Below are 19,351 nucleotides of genomic sequence, written 5' to 3' on the forward strand. Positions count from 1 at the left end.
TGCTTTCCGCTGTGTCACATCTTTGCATATGCGTGCTTTCCTTCCAGCCTCATATTTTTATTTCTGCAGATCACATCCCTCAGACATCCTGACACCTAATTGGCTTTATTTGCTTGCTTTCGGACGCTCTCTTTAACATCTCTATAACTACATATTTCAACTCACAGATATTCGAATCTCGAGACTGGTTCAATTAGTTCGTTGTTAATTACTATTTTGCATCTTACGGTTTCGCTAGACACTAGCAGGAATTTGGTCTTAACTGTTGATATTTTCATGCTTTAGTTCTTCGCCACTGTATTTAAAGCCTGTGCCATTTGCTGTAGGTTATCCTCGTTATCGGATATTAAGATTGCGTCATCAGCATAACAGAGGATTTGGATTTATTTTTCTGCCATCGTATATCCTTTTGCTGTACTTTTAATGTCTTCTATGATTTTGTCCATTATAGGCCTGGATCCCGCGTATGAAAAAAAAGTTGATTAATAGCAAACTGAAAATTTGGTAATAGCTTAAGGGTGTCCAGTCGGATAAACTTTGATATATGGGAACACTGGAACAGGGGCAGTTTTAATTGTGGAACAGGTTAAAAATTTGGAACGGTCACACCACGAAAACGGCACATTTATTTTGTCCGACAGAACAGACTTAAACTCTCCGAACAGAGATTAAACACTCATGCAAAAATCAGACCGCTATTTATCACCAAATGGGCGTTTTGTTTTAATGAGTGGAACATGTAGAATAGGTATGTCAAATGACAGGAATTATGACAGGTGATAAATAGCAGTCCGATTTTTGCATGAGAGTTTAATCTCTGTTCGGAGAGTTTAAGTCTGTTCTGTCGGACAAAATAAATGTGCCGTTTTCGTGGTGTGACCGTTCCAAATTTTTAACCTGTTCCACAATTAAAACTGCCCCTGTTCCAGTGTTCCCATATATCAAAGTTTATCCGACTAGACACCCTTAAGCTATTAACAAATTTTCAGCTTGCTATTAATCAACTTTTTTTTCATACGCGGGATCCAGACCTATTACTAAATTAAAAAGCAATGGGGTTAAGCTATCCCCTTGTCGAATTCCCGAGTTGATTTCTACTTCCGACGTTAGTTCATTCTCGACTTTTATTTCGGTTTTGTTATTCGTATTAACGTCTTTAATTGTCCTTGGACACTCTTTGCGCTGTCGGATCTCCAAAGTACAAACCTTGACTTATCATTAAAAAGAATATTAGCAACGTCCCAATCGACATGTTCTGGTGAAATCCTTAAACGTGCCATACAGTGTGCCGTTGTTAACAGTGGAGCAGTAGCAGGAAATCTGGCTCTGATTCCAAATTTCCTTAATCTGGTACACTTCGCGTCATATAAAACTGGTACACTTTTTTTTCCCAATGTAAACCTTTGTTCAGACTGACAATTATTGTTCGTGAATCACTTCGTTGTTGCCATCACAGATAACGGAATTGCACTAAATCTAAATACAAAAAAATAACGTTTAAAATGTATACTTCGAATTGTAATACATATTTAAATTCCACACTTGTTCACTGTAAAAGTTATTCATTTTGTCTTAATTTCAAATTAAATTTTTAAGTTTTCCAGTGTGTTTTATTTATTCTACACAACTGAATGCAGTTTTGTCCTACAATTTACGGGAAACCAATCACACCTCTCGATTTGACATTAAACATAATAATTTAAAGTCATGTCAAGATTTATTATCTATCATTATTTTTTAATTGAAATATTTTCATAAATTATAATAAAACACGAATCAATGTATGGATACTTAATTGAGATGACGGAAAATTACAATTCTTTTAGTTTTTAGTATATTAAAAAATTCGGTCTGTCGCACAGCCCCGTTTTTACCTAGTTGGGTTTGTTCCAACACGACTGAGAACCGTACATGTAACGATCACCGTCCTGCGCAGTACCATGGAACGACTTATTTTGTTCCCATGGAACCCATGGAACGTTAATTATCTAGTAACGAAACGGTAATGTGATGGTTCTTGGTCGTGTTGGAACAAACCTCGTTGAACTGGCAACGTTGCCCTAGAAATTAGAATGACACTTGTGACAAGATCAACTTACACAACTTGAAAAACACGATTTTCGCTTATAAGAGTTGTACCAGTTTTTTTTTGACGCGAAGTGTACTAACCGAATTGGCAGTTATTCGAACATTACAGGCTGTGGAAACGATCATTTCGCAGTTGTATAGCTGCAATTTTATGTGTACGCAAAGTCTGCAGATGTAAATAACGTTCACCAGAGAGGCTCGTGCACCTGGAAAGTCCTGGTACTGGTCTTCTTGTCACTTTCTCTATACCTTCTTAAAGCTCCTGAAACCCTGGATTGGTGGATTCCCATAAAATAAGGAAGATCCCAGCAAACAGACCGACGTGTTAATTACGTGAATTTTAGGTACATTTGTCACCAATATACGTAAATTGCTTACGTGAATTTCACGTGAAAATTTGGTAGGAATGTCTCATTGAAAATACGTCTTTAAATTACATGAATAACTCGTCTTCAATAGACGTGTTATTTACCTTAAATAGCAATAAAATGTTTCAGGAAATCCACGTTGCAAATACGTGTTGATTAACGTATCTATTAGGGAATGTATATATTAGTATTCACGTGAAAGATACGTCCTCGGTTCATGTAAATAATTCGACCTTAATTAACTTATGAATCACGTAATTATTATCCTCATATGATATAAATAAAACAAGCATAATATAAAGTATTAACAATGTATTTATTTAGTAGAATTTAGAGACTTTAAAACATTTGTCTTGTATAAATATTATACAATAAAATGAACCAAAAATGGTACCGACCTAAAGATACATTAAAAAATTTGCCAACACAAAACACAACACAGGTCACTTTTTATTTCTAGGAGGTACTTCGACACTTTCTTGTTTTTTTTTCTAATTGCATCATCGGCACTTCAACCCTCGAGCAGTGCCGAGCAGTGAGGTAAACGTTAATACTAAATACGAAAGACATTATTATAAATAAACCCGCCTAAAATAAAACGAAGGAAATAAAGCTCTTCACGTTTCACTTTCACTTTTTGTTGTGAGAAATGTGAGAAGCTGATATTAGAGGTTATGATCATCGATTTTAAAAATCGATTATTTTTAAATTACAGTTAAACTATTCTACTTACTTTAAATTAATATTACGCATTTTCTTTTTGTTTTTAAATTTCTTCTACTATTAACTAATTGGTCTTAGGTACTAAAAATCTATTTCAATACCAGAATAATATAAAAAAATAATCCTATCGAAACGTATCTATTATTCGATAAATCGATTAATTTAGTTTTCGAACCAACTAGTTAATCATGTACCGTGGTCACGTGATAGTATTAAAAGGGCGAGAAACAAGGTTAATAGATTAGGGCGTAGGTTGTCTCATAACTGTAGACCAATCAAAGGCTGGCTTTTTAAAGGCGGGAATACGTCATCCGTACGACAATTTTAAAATTGTCATAAGAGTCAATGCTAATAAAAGGTTCAAAAACTTAGGTTTTGCAATATATTTTGAGATTTTCTTGGGTATAGGTATATTAAGTGGTTCTTATATTGGTAATTATATCAATTTTTCCCTTAAAAATCAATAGTCTGCTAACAAAAAACTAGAATTCATTTAACACTTATTATGTGTGTTCTAAATGGAGAAAACAATTTAATTAGCACAAAAATCCAAAAAAAATAGAAGAAAAAGTTTAAAATCAAAAATACTAATATGTAGGTACTTACTTATTATGTTTTTCGTGGAATGTGCAGCACTTTTATCATTTTTGGTGGTATGAAACAACAAAAGAACGAATAATATAAATAATTTATTATTAGGTTAAAATATAAAAAAGACGTAACATAATATTAACATATTCAGACACGAGGACATGTTTGCTACCTATTTTCTTATGTTTAGAGGCCCATTTATCTTGTAACATTTTATTTTCCATTATTGTTTGATAATGTTAAGGTATTTGGGAAATGTCCAAAAACATTATTGTGTTTCCATCTGGTTCAGGAATTTTGGAGTTGCTTTTACATATAGCTATGCTACAAATGTTACCACCACTCATCTAAAAATGTTTTATTATTATAACATACAAAACTACATATTATTATGTGTAATATTATAATTTTTAAACTAACTTTACACGGTTACGAAAACACACTTCACAAGTCATTACTGCCTTTGTATAGGACCCAAATAAGTAATTATAGTAATATTGTCCTTATATGCTTAAAAACTCAACAAATATTAAACAAATAAACGATATTATAAGAAAATTCCACAAAAATATACGGAATTATAACCTCAAACAACTGTCAAACTTGACTTTGTCGTACGAGTGACGTAGGCATTCCCCTCCCTCTCGCTTCCGCCCACATAGTTATGAGATAACCTAACCCCTATCTATGAACCTTGGGCGAGAAAGGCTTGGTAGTGGTACTACGTCATCACCGCGCGCGATTTAAAAATTAGACTCAGAATTAGACTTAGAAAAATAAAAAAGGAATTTATATCTGAAAAAGCCCTACATTTTTGTGTGGCATCTTTTTTCGTATCTCTTATCTTTTTCGAGTTACATGGTGGTCGTATCGTAGAATGCTCAGAATATCTTGGGTTCAACGCATTTCAAACAGAGAAGTCTTAAACAGAGTAGGTCAAGGCGAAGGTGACTTAATGTAGATGATAAAAAAGAGAAAACTTGAATATCTGGGGCATATAATGAGAGGTAGCAAATACAGGATGCTGCAGTTAATACTCAATGGAAAGATCGACGGAAAAAGGGGAATTGGTCGAAAGAAATATTCATGGCTCCGAAAACTTCGTCAATGGACTGGCTTATCAGCAGATCAATTGTTACATGCCGCACAAGATCGAGAACGATATCGGCAAATTGTTATGGAAGCTACCCACGCCTAAAAATTTGGGCACGGTACTTAAAGAAGAAGAAGAAGGAAGAAAATGAAGATTTTTAAGAAAATTTAAAAAGCGCTCTATAATTTAATCTTATTTTTTTCAAAAACCTTATTTTAATCCAGTCCAACTTTTTGAACATAGAAATAACACTATAATAAAAAGTGTTGTAGAAGGAAAACAACGTATTTAAGTTCTGATGGATGAGGGGTTAAATATACTCCTCATTTCTTCTTAAAATACATTAGTCATCAACTTTTTTGCAGAATATCTCGCTTAGTTTGAATGTGATCGACATTTAGTATTGCTCATTTTAAAGGTCCTTTCAAGCCCTACAAAAGTTATTAGTATCATTATACACCTAAAATCGACAGTTTCTCTGTTATTTCAAGTTAAATAAACCGATTTTTAGCATGCAGCAAAAAAACAAACTCTTCTTACCTACCATACCCCTCTTTGTATTTTAACTAGAAGATTTATGAAGGAACAAATCCCTTTGTTTTTTTATAACCTACAGAAATATTTTATATAGTTTTTTGTTAGATGCATTGTTTTTAAGGTATTCGCAAAAATCCGTCCGAAAAGGTGTAATTTTTCAATGAAAATGGCTAATTTTCAACCACGAACAACTCAAAAAGTATTGAGTTTTCAAAAAATAATTATAGAACAGTTTTTGCTTAAAATTAGGTTCTCTAGCCTCTTCCGTGGCTATTTTAACCAAAACATTTTTCACCCCCGAGAAGGGGTGGGAACCACCCCCAAGATAAAAGCGCACATCGGCATAGGGTAGACTTTGTTTCTTGAGCTATTCCCTACTTACTGTGAAAATATCAAGTAAATCGATGTAGTAGGATGGAATTCGAAGCCAAATATCCCCATTTACTGCCCTAAAAATAGATACTTATTCTTTTTATCAACGATTTGTTTACTTCCTTTTTGGAAAAAATACGTCTAATTATGGCGAGCATATAACCCTTAATACAGCCCTGGACTAATCATACGTCATTGATAGATAGCTTGTCAAAACAAAAACATAACCTAGAATAAAAAAGTAGGTGTACATTGTAAATTTTAGATTTAGGTGTATGTATTTAAATGGTATTTAAGAAGTTACAATAAATAATTGATATAATGGTTACTCAGAATATTGCTGGTCTAAAAAATTTCTTTGTATTTAACTCTACCTTGGGAAATAAGGAAGGAGAGGTAACACCAAATGCAAATAAATAATTATTAATTATTTACCTAAATCCTTCATTATCTTTTAGGAATTGAAGAAAATCTTATATTATTATCCAGTAATAGACAATGTAGATGTCCAAATAAAAAACGTAGGGTTGGTGGAAGGCATTATTCAATTTACAGAGTAAGTAAATCATGGGTGTTCAAAATTTGTAAAGGTCTATTTATTTATTTATTATAAATTTCTCATACCATGAATTGAAAAATAGATTGTAGTTTTAGCAATATTTTATTCGATCTTGTTTTTTAAAAACTAATTAATGATATAAGAATAGAATTCAAATATCTTAATATACACTTCTTAAAAATGGGAGATATAGACATCCGAATAACCTTTTCGGTGCCATCTCCCAAAAGGAGGTTGGATATCATTACTCTCTTTACTCCAACTATGCTGCTCTGAAGAGTTTATTGCACTGTATTAAAACCAATCCCTTAAATTTGTCGAACATGACCAGTCCCGGCGCTAGGGTATAAGATGCCCGCCTGCAAAACTTGAATAGGCGCGCTTCAGTTGGGGGTTCAATTGTTCCAGGGGCGTCGCGTGTCAGCGCGGACTTGTATTCGATATTTTAAACTGATATTCGATATGACTGAAAATAATATTAACTGGGATAACTGTGTAGGCGTGCGAATGGTGCCCGAGCGATGCCTGGACAGTATGATGGAGGATTACAAGCTCTCATCAAAACCAAGGCTCCAAGTGTAAAATGGACACATTTTTCATACATAGAGAGGCCTTAGCAGCAAAGAAATTACACCTGAATTAAGTGTTGTGATGGATAGCATTATTAAAGTGGTGAACTACACACGACCCGTGAAATCAAGACTTTTCAAGAACTTTGTGAAGAAATGCCTTTAATTTATTAATACAACTCTCGTTGGCTGTCCAAAGGCAACGCACTCGCACATGTACACGAATTAAGAAATGAATTTTACACGTATCTACATACAGAATCGCATAATATTGCACAAAACTTTATTAATTCAGAGTTTATAATAAAATTAGCATACCTCTGGACATATTTAAGACATTAAATGATCTCAATACTCATATGCTGCAATTGGCAAATAAAATTACTGAGTTTCAGAATAAGTTGCTCTTATGAAAGAGAAAAATAAAATATCAAAAAATTGACTATTTCCCTGCTTTACAAGGTATTCAACAAGAAAAATCGATAGAAATCCTCGATCCCTCTTTAAAAAATATGTTTACGCAATACATGTCATCATTGAGCGAACACTTTGAGAAATATTTTCCCGAAGATCTGGAGCAATATGACTGAGTCAGAAACCCTTTCCAGTCATCCACACAATCGACACTTTCAACAGAGGAAGAAGAACAACTGACAGAATTGTCACTGTGATTCTAGCCTAAAGCTTTTGGAGTTCAGTTTCTCATGAATAGCATGCCATCAGTACTTCTGCATTAAAGGTTTTATTACCATTTGCCACTTCGCACCTTTGCGAAACGGGCTTTTCTGCAGTTGCAGTAGTAATTAAAAACAAGTACAGGTCAAACATAAACGTAGAAAAAGAAATGAGAGTGGCAATTTCCAAACTGAAGCCCCGGTTTCATAAGCTGTGCTCAAAAAAGCAAGCACATCCCTCACATTAACCAGCCAGTTACATAAATAAATATCCCATTTTATTTTTGTGCCTATAATATAATAAATTTCTAATTCTTAATTACTTATAAAAATTTCTTAATTTCTTATTTTCTAATAAAATTTATAAATGTTCAAATAGTGTTTTTGTTATTACTATAACTTGTTACTAGTACTAAAATTTGTAAGTATTATTGGGGGTTGGGTTGAGGGGCGTCGCAAAAAAATAGCAAAGTCCCAAGGGCGTCACAGTACGAATAAGTTTGGGAAGCCCTGTAATATACTATTCATCTTGTATGTTAGTTACAGGTAAAGGCAGGTTCTATTCATAATCAGAACAATATTTTTGGAGATGTCTGTTGAACTTCAGCTAGTTGTGTTTTAAACACATCTGCTTTTCTAAGATCAATCTCTTTATCTCTTTGAGCGTTTTTAAGATTTTCTCGGTAGATTCCAGGTCAGCTAACCTTAGGAATTTTGTACAGGTGTTGCATATATTCTTTTTCTCATAGACATCTTTCAGTGCGTCAGTTTTTCGATTTCTTTTTAACGCATTAAATTGTATGTGACAGAAAAAGGCACGTCTGTGATTACAGACATTTAAGACATTTATTCAAGATTTGTCGATAGATGGCGCTATAATCGAAAAAAAAATATTTACTAATTATATAATATATCTACGAATATAATCTGTACAATTTATAAGACTATACCAATCAAAGAAAATATCATCTTATAAATGCAATAAACACAATTGATTTGTTTTTAAGCCAAATTGCAAATAAAATGTATAATGTGACAACTGTCAGATTAACTAGAATGTCATATTAGAATAAATGTATATTATCACGGACTTACCTTTTTTCGCATCATTTGTGACGCACTGAAAAATGCTCATGAAAAGAAGCATATCCTTTCTTGGATATCTAAAGGAAATGTTAAATTTCTCATTAAATACCTTCACAAAAATCCCATATGAGACTTGATTGATTATTAGAATGTGTGTTGAAATTATAGTTTAGTGATTAATAGATTAGAGTCCAGGTATTTTCTATTGTGGCTATCAGATCTTGTATAGTGCAATTCTCAAGCTGTGTCAGTAGGAGCAAGTTGTCAAGTCGATGGACTTAACGATTTTTGACACTTCTTTTTATAGCCACTTCTTACACTGAAAATGATGATTTATTAAAATTTTCTAGATACGATTTTACCCAGTAGGACGCTTTTTGTTGCCACGTAACTCAATTATAGAAAAATATGGACTTAGCTACTTTTTGCACTGACCCCTTCATTTATTACTAAAATGCTTTTAAAATTATTTTACAGAACATTTAAACCATCCACACCTGTTAAATCTTTAAGGACAACTAAAACAAGACATTTATATTTTCAACCCGAAAAAGACTACTGGATAGTTATGGTAAAACATATCACGTTTAAATACACTTAACCAAACTTATACGGAATCACTATGTATTTGAAATCTGCAGCTTTTGGAAGCTATAGCTGTAAGTATTTTAGTTGAACCGATAAGAAGAAGAGTTGCTGTACTCAAGGACTATATATCCGGAGAAACTTACGGGATCCTGAGTTAACCAGGCAGCACAAGATTGATCACGTAAATTGGCGTCTTCAACACCAAGACTGGAACACTGGAAAAGTGTGCTATTTTCAAACGAAAGTAGTATATGTAAAATCAGATGATTAACGAATTCGTGTACTAAGGCAAGCCGCACACCAACGAAACATGAAACGTAAAACATGAAACGTAAAACACGTTTCATGAAAATAAAACACGGCTAAACAAATCTTGAAGTCCGTCTACCAATGAAAGGAGTGCGATTCATGCTTATAAAACATTTTTATTTTCGGAGAGTTTCGTAAATGGCCGGACGTTTATTTATTTAGCAGTTTTATTTCCATGAAACGTAATTTACGTTTCATGTTTCTTTGATGTAAGCTGCCTAAGGCAAGCCGCACACCAAAGAAACATGAAACGAAAAACATGAAACGTAAAACACGTGTCATGAAAATAAAACACGGCTAAACAAATCTTGAAGTCCGCCTACCAATGAAACGAGTGCGATTCATGCTTATAAAACATTTTTATTTTCGGAGAGTTTCATAAATGGCCGGACGTTTATTTAGCAGTCTTATTTCCATGAAACGTAATTTACGTTTCATGTTTCTTTGATGTGCGGCCTGCCTTAGAGGGCGAGAAAGACAAGCAAGAACAGAAACTGACAGATTTTTTCACAAATATAGAAGAGGAAGGGTCATGCTCTGGAGAGGAAATGTGATTTCTACAAAAAATCCTTTAAAATCCCTAAAATATGGAATGACAACTTAGGGGCAGAATGAAAGGCACCGTTGAAGAAAAACAGGCAGTACTGCCTATATAAAAGGAGAAGAAGAATTTTCATCCAACCAACTTTAATAGCTCCCAGGTATATTGATTTGGTACTATAACCTGTAGTTAGGCTCAGGGGAGGTGCAATGAAAGAAAATTAAATTTAGCTTTAATTCGCTTAAAATACCTAATAAAAAATATCAGATGATTCCATATAAGTTTGGTTAAGTGTAAATATATTCCATCATTAACACTTTAAATTTTTAGACCTTACAAATAAACCGTCCCTCAAAAGAGAAAGATATTTCACATGATGCTGAAGAATTAGAGGATGATGTAGATGACAGTGTATATGAGGCTATTCTTAAGCAATCATATTATGTGTATAGACTATTTTGGAATACATTTGAATCTTCAAAGGATATAACTTCGTTAAAGACATCTTTGGATGTCTTTTATAGAACGGTAAGTACGTACATTTTATACAGAAATAATACCCACAATTAGATGGATAATTGTAAGTTATAGCAGTGGCGACGCGTGACTTTTCTGAAGTGTTACCAAAACCAGATGCAAAAAATCTTATTTAAAAAAATGAAGATATGGCTAAATGTTTATATACACTCACCGGCACAAAATTCCGCCACCCAAAATTTTTGATTAAGTTTGACAATCTATAACTTTATTATTTGTACTTCGATTTTCAAGATTCTTGCACGAGTTTGTAGATACATGTATTGATGTCAATTGCTATTATTCCAGTAACAAAAAATTTTTGCTTAGATGGCATTATACGGGGGTGAATGTAAGCGTTGTTTTTTCTCCTAACTTTAAAAAATTCTGTGGAAAAATTGGTGGCCTGATTTTGTTTCATACTCCTTTTGTATTATCCTGGAGGTATCACTAAGGTCTTGTTTTTTGAATTATCTGAATATCTCTTTTCTTGTAAGAGCTGTAATTAAAACACTGCTTTGAAGGTTTATTTAATTAAAAATATCAAACGCACTAAAATTAACAAAACAAAACAAATTTAACAACAACACAAAACAATTCAATAGGGGTTATGTCCACCTCTTACAGCAACGACTGCTCGCAATCTGTTGAGCATCTAATAAAGATGTGTTTTCCTTGCCTGGGGAATAGCCCGATATTCCTCTACCATGGCCATAACTGTACCAAATTTTCTGGAGGCCTAGGATGACGGCAAATATTTATTTTTTATTCATCCCATAAATGCTCAATATGATTCAGATCTGGGCTGCATGCGGGCTATTCTAATCTTATCAATCCAACCTCAATTGTATGAGTCAATCAGTGTTTTTATTTACAAAAAATGGTACAGCTCTTTCAAGAAAAAATATATTCGGATAATTCAAAAAACAAAATGTTGGTGATACCTCCGGGAAAATATGACAGAACTATGAAACAAAATCAGCTATTCCATTTTTCCGCAGAATTTTTTAAAATTAGGAGAAAATACAACGCTTCCTTTCACTCCTGTACAATGACATGCAAGCAAAATTTTTGTTACCGGAATAATACCAAACAATATGAATACATGTATGTATCTACAAACTGGTGCAAGAATCTTGAAAATCGGAGCACAAATAATAAAGTTATAAATTGTCAAACTTAATCAAAAATTTTGGGTGGGGGAATTTTGTGCCGGTGAGTGTAGTTTCAATAATATCATTTTGTATATCACTTGAAACTCTCGAAAAAACAGATGTTTCTAGATGTTGACAAAAATTTTTATCTTTTTTGCCAATTAATGTTAACAATTCCCTGTAATTACCTCGATGCGATTGTCAGAGTAGTCGCACTCAAAATGACCACGAAACGCTAGTTCTTGTTTGGCCCAAAAACATACAGTATCTATTATAAGTGTGCTAAGGATATACCTATCTATTTTTTTAACAAACTCATTATGTTTAGCAATATTTGCTTTAAAAGCTTGGTTAAGAGAACTTTTGATTTTTGTTTTGCCAAGCTGAATCAAAATGGGTATACATCTTACATGTAGGTAACGGCCTCATGTCTCCTTTTTAAAAATCTAACACTATTTAAATCGTGAACCTGGTTCACCCATTTTTCTGTAGAAACCAGAAGACATGGCCAACAATACAGTATATTTTTCTTGCAACCATAATATAACCAAGTATTTTCACTGTACCAACTAAATTTAAAATATCAAACTACTTTTATTGATTCCTTTTTTAAATTGTTTAAAATAGGTCTTTCATTTTTAATCTCATTTTTTTCTTTAAAATTATAGAAGGAGAATTACTTTTTAAGTAGTTGATCGATTAAGAAGCGACACTCATCCATGATTAACTGCACGCACACTTTTTATAGGTACTGTCACCAATTTTAAATGTGGTAACAGCGCGCTAATGTGGTACTGATACACAGCGCGCTTATGCCGTCGCTTCTTCAAGATTTTCAGTCACTAGCCGGTCCCGAGCGCCAGCGTGGGTATATAACCATTGTAACTAGAAATCAGTCTGGTAACAGAGTATAATAAAGTGCAACTGAGTCACATAAACTCGCCAATATTTTCGTGTCTACGAGTAGTTGGCTATTTACTGAGTTAGGTACTATTACCACATAATATAACAATATATTTCTATTGGTAAAAATATTGGTAATTAGAATTATTCATCGTCATAAAATATTTATTTGCAAGATTTTTAACTGTTACCAATGGTAACAGTGGTTACATGGACGCTTCGCCAGTGAGTTATAGCAATAGAATCTTTTTGGTCGTCGTCAGTATGATGCAACCAAGTTAGAGTAGGAAAATGTTTACTTGAGAAAGGATCACTACAGGAACAATGCGACCATTTTTGGTAATAATGTTAGATGACCCTGAGTTTTCAGAGCAACAACTAACATTCACGGAGGAAGCTACAGCTACCCGAGGAAAGGAAAGGAATAGTCATCCTACATATTTATAAGTACGGTTGCCTTCCAACTTATATACCTATTTTTTTTCCTTATATCTGTATTTACAATCGTATTTACTTTTGTAGTATCTTCAATCAATAAAACTAGCCAATGCAGATATATTAAATGTATTTTCTGGAATCCAGTACCTACCTTTAGATAAACAGACTTTTCTTAAAGTTCAATGTTTCGTCAATTCTTTGGAAAGCACTTATGGAATCATTCAGCACTCGTCGTTTTTGTATAATGATTATTTGATATGGTAAGTATAAAATTAATAGTAGTTTGTATTGTTTTAGAATTTTACTAATAACCCATCATTTTTCTCCTAATATCTTAATTTTTCACCCTATTAAGTCTAGTGCGCCGGCAACATCGTCTCCAATAGTTCATGAAATGTATAGTACATTCTTTGACGGTTTTTGCGGTAAATTTTAAAGAACCGTTTGGTTGACTTGAAATTTGGCATACCTATACATAGTATGTCAAAGAAAAAAAGTGCTATTGTGCCGATATGTGCTTTTGCTCTGGGGGTGGATACCACCCCGTCTCGGGGGTGGAAATATTTAACCTCTAACTAACCTCGGAAATTGAGAGATATTTCAATTCTGAGTAAAAAATCTTATATACTACTTTTTCGGTAAATTGATATTTAGCAAGTTATTCACGATCGAAATTGATGATTTCCTACATGAAAAATGCATGTTTTTGAGTGGATTTTCAAAAATATCTCTAAAATTATGCATTTTTACGAAAAAGTCATTATGATCAAAAAGAAACCTTTTAAATTAGTGAATTGAGTGGTGTTCTTTAAATTATTATAGCAATAACACAACATAAGTTACGACCTACTTAAAATCGGGGTTTTTTCGAATTAACCTTGAATCAAACATTTTATCATTAAATAACGCTAGAAATAGAGATTTTTAGAAAAAAATTATGGAGACATCTTTTAAATATTTTACTGATACCTTTAAAATGTGCTACAATAAAAGTAATTTGGATAAAAAATGGCCGAGTTATTACAAAACCAAAACGATTATGTCGTTGAAAAATCAAAAGAATAATTACTTAAATTGGTGAATTTTCCACAAAAATAAAAATTAACATTATTCCATACACAATTGGGTTTATGTATAGCCTGACTACGCGTTCTGAAATTTTAACCAGTTTAAAGTGCTTAGGTTTGAAAAAAAAATTCAATTTAGTATTAAATTATTTTTTGATATTTTATAAATGTTTGCAATTTTTCCAAATTTACTTGAAAACTAAAAGAAATCTGAAAAATCTATATCAATACTAAAATGTAGTATTTTTCATACTAAAACTTATTCAGTTTTTTTCAATGTCTCTCTGGTAAAAACTGAGTGAGATATGTATATTTTAAGTTTGCATGTAAGTGTGAGAAGCAGTTTTCTAAGCTCTTTGAATCGCATGCTTTAAAAATCAAAGACCTCCAGAAAGTCCGACTTTTGAAAACTTTTAGCACTTACAATTTCCCATAAAATAAGCTTTGGAACAATGAAATATCTTGAAAATTACAGAAGTTATCGTTAAAAAACCATATTGAAACTTATGTCGAATACTTTTTATGCGTTGATATAAGTATTTTTTTTTTCATGAAAAAGGCGCATCGTATGAAAAAAAGGGAAGATATATTTTCTGTCATAAATTAAATAAGTAACTAAAAAATGCTTTTTAATTTAAAATGCCTCAGTGGCGTACTATTTTTTTTAATTCAGACTAGTACCCGTATGCGCGCCAATGGTGAATATAAAATTCTTAATAGTAAGTCTGTCAACAAATGCGTAATAACTACCTCTTAAAACCCACCAAATTTGATTTGTATATCTCAACCGGTTTTAGAGCAATCAATAAATCTTCACTTTGTAAGAGAAATCTCAACACCCCGTATCTTGAAACTTCATTAGCTACGACTATGGTTCTACTAGGTCTCCAAACTTCATGCATACACAGATTTTTTCAGTTTTTCGTAATCTATATTTCTGCTCGGAATATTTTTTCGATAAAATACTTACTTTTTGAGTTATTTGCGAAAAACCGTCTAACAACGTGGTTCTTTCGTTGAAAAATGAACATATTCACACGCAAATAACTCGAAAAGTATTGACTTAGTGAAAAAAACTTTATAGAACAGAAGTTGCCTAGAGTCAGTTTATCCATTTCCGGACTTATTTTGGAGCTATATTTTTTCACCCCCGAGAAGGGGTGAAAACCACCCCCAGGGCAAAAGTACACATCGGTACTATATCACTTTTTTTCCTTGACTTGTTAGCTATGTGAATGCCAAATTTCGTGTCAACCCAAGCGGTTGTTTAAAATTCACAGGTTTTGCAATACTTTACCGTGAGTGAATGATCTAATAAAAGTATTTGTAGGGAGAGTTTATAGGGGTTGAAAATATTAAATACCTTATTACCTTATTATTATACCTTATTATTATTATATATAAATATTAAATACCTTAGATGTCTATTAAGCCAGATCATCCATTTCATAAGTCCATATTTGGAATAGTTTCATATTTTTTTGCTAATTTTTTGCTAATTTATTACCACAAAAACAAATTTTTTGCTCCACCCCTAACCGAGAAACAATGGTTGATGTAGCTTAATATTATGTCACATCATCGATAGCCATATCTCGCGAACCTAAAGAGCTAGAAAATCGTACGACGCGGCATATTTTTTTGCTAATTTATTGCTGTCGATCTGCATATGCAACATACCCCAAAACCACCCCTGCTTCCCTTACAGCTAAACAACACCCCCAAAAAACAACGAAAAATCTTGAAAAATGATTTTTGTGATATAGTTGACGGTTGATATTTAATTGCTAATTTTTTGCTGTCATTAGCCGTAAAAAACAAATTTTTTGCTCCACCCCTAACCGAGAAACAATGGTTGATGTAGCTTAATATTATGTCACATCATCGATAGCCGTATCTCGCGAACTAAAGAGCTAGAAAATCGTACGACGCGGCATATTTTTTTGCTAATTTATTGCTGTCGATCTGCATATGCAACATACCCCAAAACCACCCCTGCTTCCCTTACAGCTAAACAATACCCCCAAAAAACAACGAAAAATCTTGAAAAATGATTTTTGTGATATAGTTGACGGTTGATATTTAATTGCTAATTTTTTGCTGTCATAAATTGATATGATAAATTTATTATTTCACAATTCAATATGATGAACGTAAATTATAATTTCAAAATAAGTGATATGAAATCAAATAATAATCTCAAGTTTTAATATTCTATTACTCGTATATATTCATTTGTATATTTTATAATTTCTTAAGAGAGTACACTGAAAATTTTTTTCTGCTCTTCCACCTAAATTTTTACAGTTGCATAGATTATTCTGTTATAACAATAAGTTGAAATAATGTTTAAAAAATGTAGATATATAAAATAAAAAATGAATGCTTAATATAAGTCAACTGAAGTTGGATATAACACCTGAATAGAGAATAGTTATATGCATTCAATTTGATTTATTATTACAAAATCGTTTATCTCCAGCAGCCAAATGAATTTATTAAAATGCTGTTGGGCTGTATTATCTAAACAAGAGTGAGCTTCCATAGCACAACAAATTGGGGGTTTACCAAATTTTAGTTTTCTTGGTTAAATGACATTTTGAGTGTACATTAGTATGATTGAGTATATAAATAGTCATAAATAAGAATTAAAAAAAAAACTAATACTTCATCGATTTATAAGATTAAGTCCACAGCCGTATTTTGATCCAAGAAAAACGAAGTTTACAGAAACGAAAAATGCAAACGATTTAAGACGGCAAAAATTTAGGATTTTTAATTATTTATTAAAAGTGCTCTTCAGATGTAAGGGTAGCAGGGGTGGTTTTGGGGTATGTTGCATATGCAGATCGACAGCAATAAATTAGCAAAAAAATATGCCGCGTCGTACGATTTTCTAGCTCTTTAGGTTCGCGAGATATGGCTATCGATGATGTGATATAATATTAAGCTACATCAACCATTGTTTCTCGGTTAGGGGTGGAGCAAAAAATTTGTTTTTTACGGCTAATGACAGCAAAAAATTAGCAATTAAATATCAACCGTCAACTATATCACAAAAATCATTTTTCAAGATTTTTCGTTGTTTTTTGGGGGTGTTGTTTAGCTGTAAGGGAAGCAGGGGTGGTTTTGGGGTATGTTGCATATGCAGATCGACAGCAATAAATTAGCAAAAAAATATGCCGCGTCGTACGATTTTCTAGCTCTTTAGGTTCGCGAGATATGGCTATCGATGATGTGACATAATATTAAGCTACATCAACCATTGTTTCTCGGTTAGGGGTGGAGCAAAAAATTTGTTTTTTACGACTAATGACAGCAAAAAATTAGCAATTAAATATCAACCGTCAACTATATCACAAAAATCATTTTTCAAGATTTTTCGTTGTTTTTTGGGGGTGTTGTTTAGCTGTAAGGGAAGCAGGGGTGGTTTTGGGGTATGTTGCATATGCAGATCGACAGAAATAAATTAGCAAAAAAATATGCCGCGTCGTACGATTTTCTAGCTCTTTAGGTTCGCGAGATATGGCTATCGATGATGTGACATAATATTAAGCTACATCAACCATTGTTTCTCGGTTAGGGGTGGAGCAAAAAATTTATTTTTTACGGCTAATGACAGCAAAAAATTAGCAATTAAATATCAACCGTCAACTATATCACAATAATCATTTTTCAAGATTTTTCGTTGTTTTTTGGGGGTGTTGTTTAGCTGTAAGGGAAGCAGGGGTGGTTTTGGGGTATGTTGCATATGCAGATCGACAGCAATAAATTAGCAAAAAAATATGCCGCGTCGTACGATTTTCTAGCTCTTTAGGTTCGCGAGATATGGCTATCGATGATGTGACATAATATTAAGCTACATCAACCATTGTTTCTCGGTTAGGGGTGGAGCAAAAAATTTGTTTTTTACGACTAATGACAGCAAAAAATTAGCAATTAAATATCAACCGTCAACTATATCACAAAAATTATTTTTCAAGATTTTTCGTTGTTTTTTGGGGGTGTTGTTTAGCTGTAAGGGAAGCAGGGGTGGTTTTGGGGTATGTTGCATATGCAGATCGACAGAAATAAATTAGCAAAAAAATATGCCGCGTCGTACGATTTTCTAGCTCTTTAGGTTCGCGAGATATGGCTATCGATGATGTGACATAATATTAAGCTACATCAACCATTGTTTCTCGGTTAGGGGTGGAGCAAAAAATTTATTTTTTACGGCTAATGACAGCAAAAAATTAGCAATTAAATATCAACCGTCAACTATATCACAATAATCATTTTTCAAGATTTTTCGTTGTTTTTTGGGGGTGTTGTTTAGCTGTAAGGGAAGCAGGGGTGGTTTTGGGGTATGTTGCATATGCAGATCGACAGCAATAAATTAGCAAAAAAATATGCCGCGTCGTACGATTTTCTAGCTCTTTAGGTTCGCGAGATATGGCTATCGATGATGTGACATAATATTAAGCTACATCAACCATTGTTTCTCGGTTAGGGGTGGAGCAAAAAATTTGTTTTTGTGGTAATAAATTAGCAAAAAATTAGCAAAAAAATATGAAACTATTCCAAATATGGACTTATGAAATGGATGATCTGGCTTAATAGACATATACCTTAGGCTAAATTGCAAACATAAAATAAAGTTTAGATCACTACAAAATACATCATTACCTAATTTAAAGTTACAAAATATTTTTTATACAAATTCTTATTTAGACGGTAGTTTTTAAGGGTTTAAAAATAGTTATAAACTATAAAATACATTTTAATATGAGAAACAATCAAATTCCTATATTTAACATACTATTATTTAACGTACCTACACATAATTTAGATTTAAATAACGCTTATACGCTGTGAGCTCGTACGTAGAGGGGATATTTATAAATTCGCGAGCGCCAGTAGTGGCAAGTTTGTAAACGTTTACCGGAAATTTGACATAAATGTCAAAGTGATTAATTTAAAATTAAATTAAAAACATTAATTATAAAAAATATTAGTTGGTCAAAGCTGTGGTATATATTTTTACCTTAAATATACTTACGTTTTAAATACTGAATTTACGTTTTTTTAATGTTCCGTAATGTGTAATTAAAAATTAATCTATTAATCTTATAGCGCCATCTACATGATAATTGTGAAAGTATCCGAAGTAAGAAATTAATATTTCATCAATAG

General features: G+C 32.7%; 1 protein-coding gene and 1 long non-coding RNA gene across 2 annotated transcripts in view; one reads left to right on the forward strand and one right to left on the reverse strand.

Moving 5' to 3' along the window:
- Positions 1-3,855: 3,855 nt before the first annotated feature.
- LOC126891819 (uncharacterized) lies at positions 3,856-4,462 on the reverse strand. Its single transcript, XR_007700587.1, has 2 exons — positions 4,191-4,462; positions 3,856-4,117 (listed from the first exon to the last, which is right to left on the reverse strand). It is a non-coding gene; the product is annotated as an uncharacterized LOC126891819 (long non-coding RNA).
- A 1,528-nt stretch (positions 4,463-5,990) lies between these two features.
- The window catches only part of LOC126891820 (vacuolar fusion protein CCZ1 homolog), a 32,991-nt gene continuing 19,630 nt past the window's right edge, over positions 5,991-19,351 (forward strand). Inside the window, exons 1-5 of the mRNA XM_050661089.1 lie at positions 5,991-6,168; positions 6,231-6,328; positions 9,138-9,231; positions 10,429-10,626; positions 13,194-13,369. Of these exons, the coding sequence (XP_050517046.1) occupies positions 6,094-6,168; positions 6,231-6,328; positions 9,138-9,231; positions 10,429-10,626; positions 13,194-13,369 (641 nt within the window). The 5' untranslated portion in view covers positions 5,991-6,093. The remainder of the gene's footprint in view (positions 6,169-6,230; positions 6,329-9,137; positions 9,232-10,428; positions 10,627-13,193; positions 13,370-19,351) is intronic.

The sequence above is a fragment of the Diabrotica virgifera genome, chromosome 9 (genome assembly GCF_917563875.1).
Source record: "Diabrotica virgifera virgifera chromosome 9, PGI_DIABVI_V3a".
NCBI classification, from domain to species: domain Eukaryota; kingdom Metazoa; phylum Arthropoda; class Insecta; order Coleoptera; family Chrysomelidae; genus Diabrotica; species Diabrotica virgifera.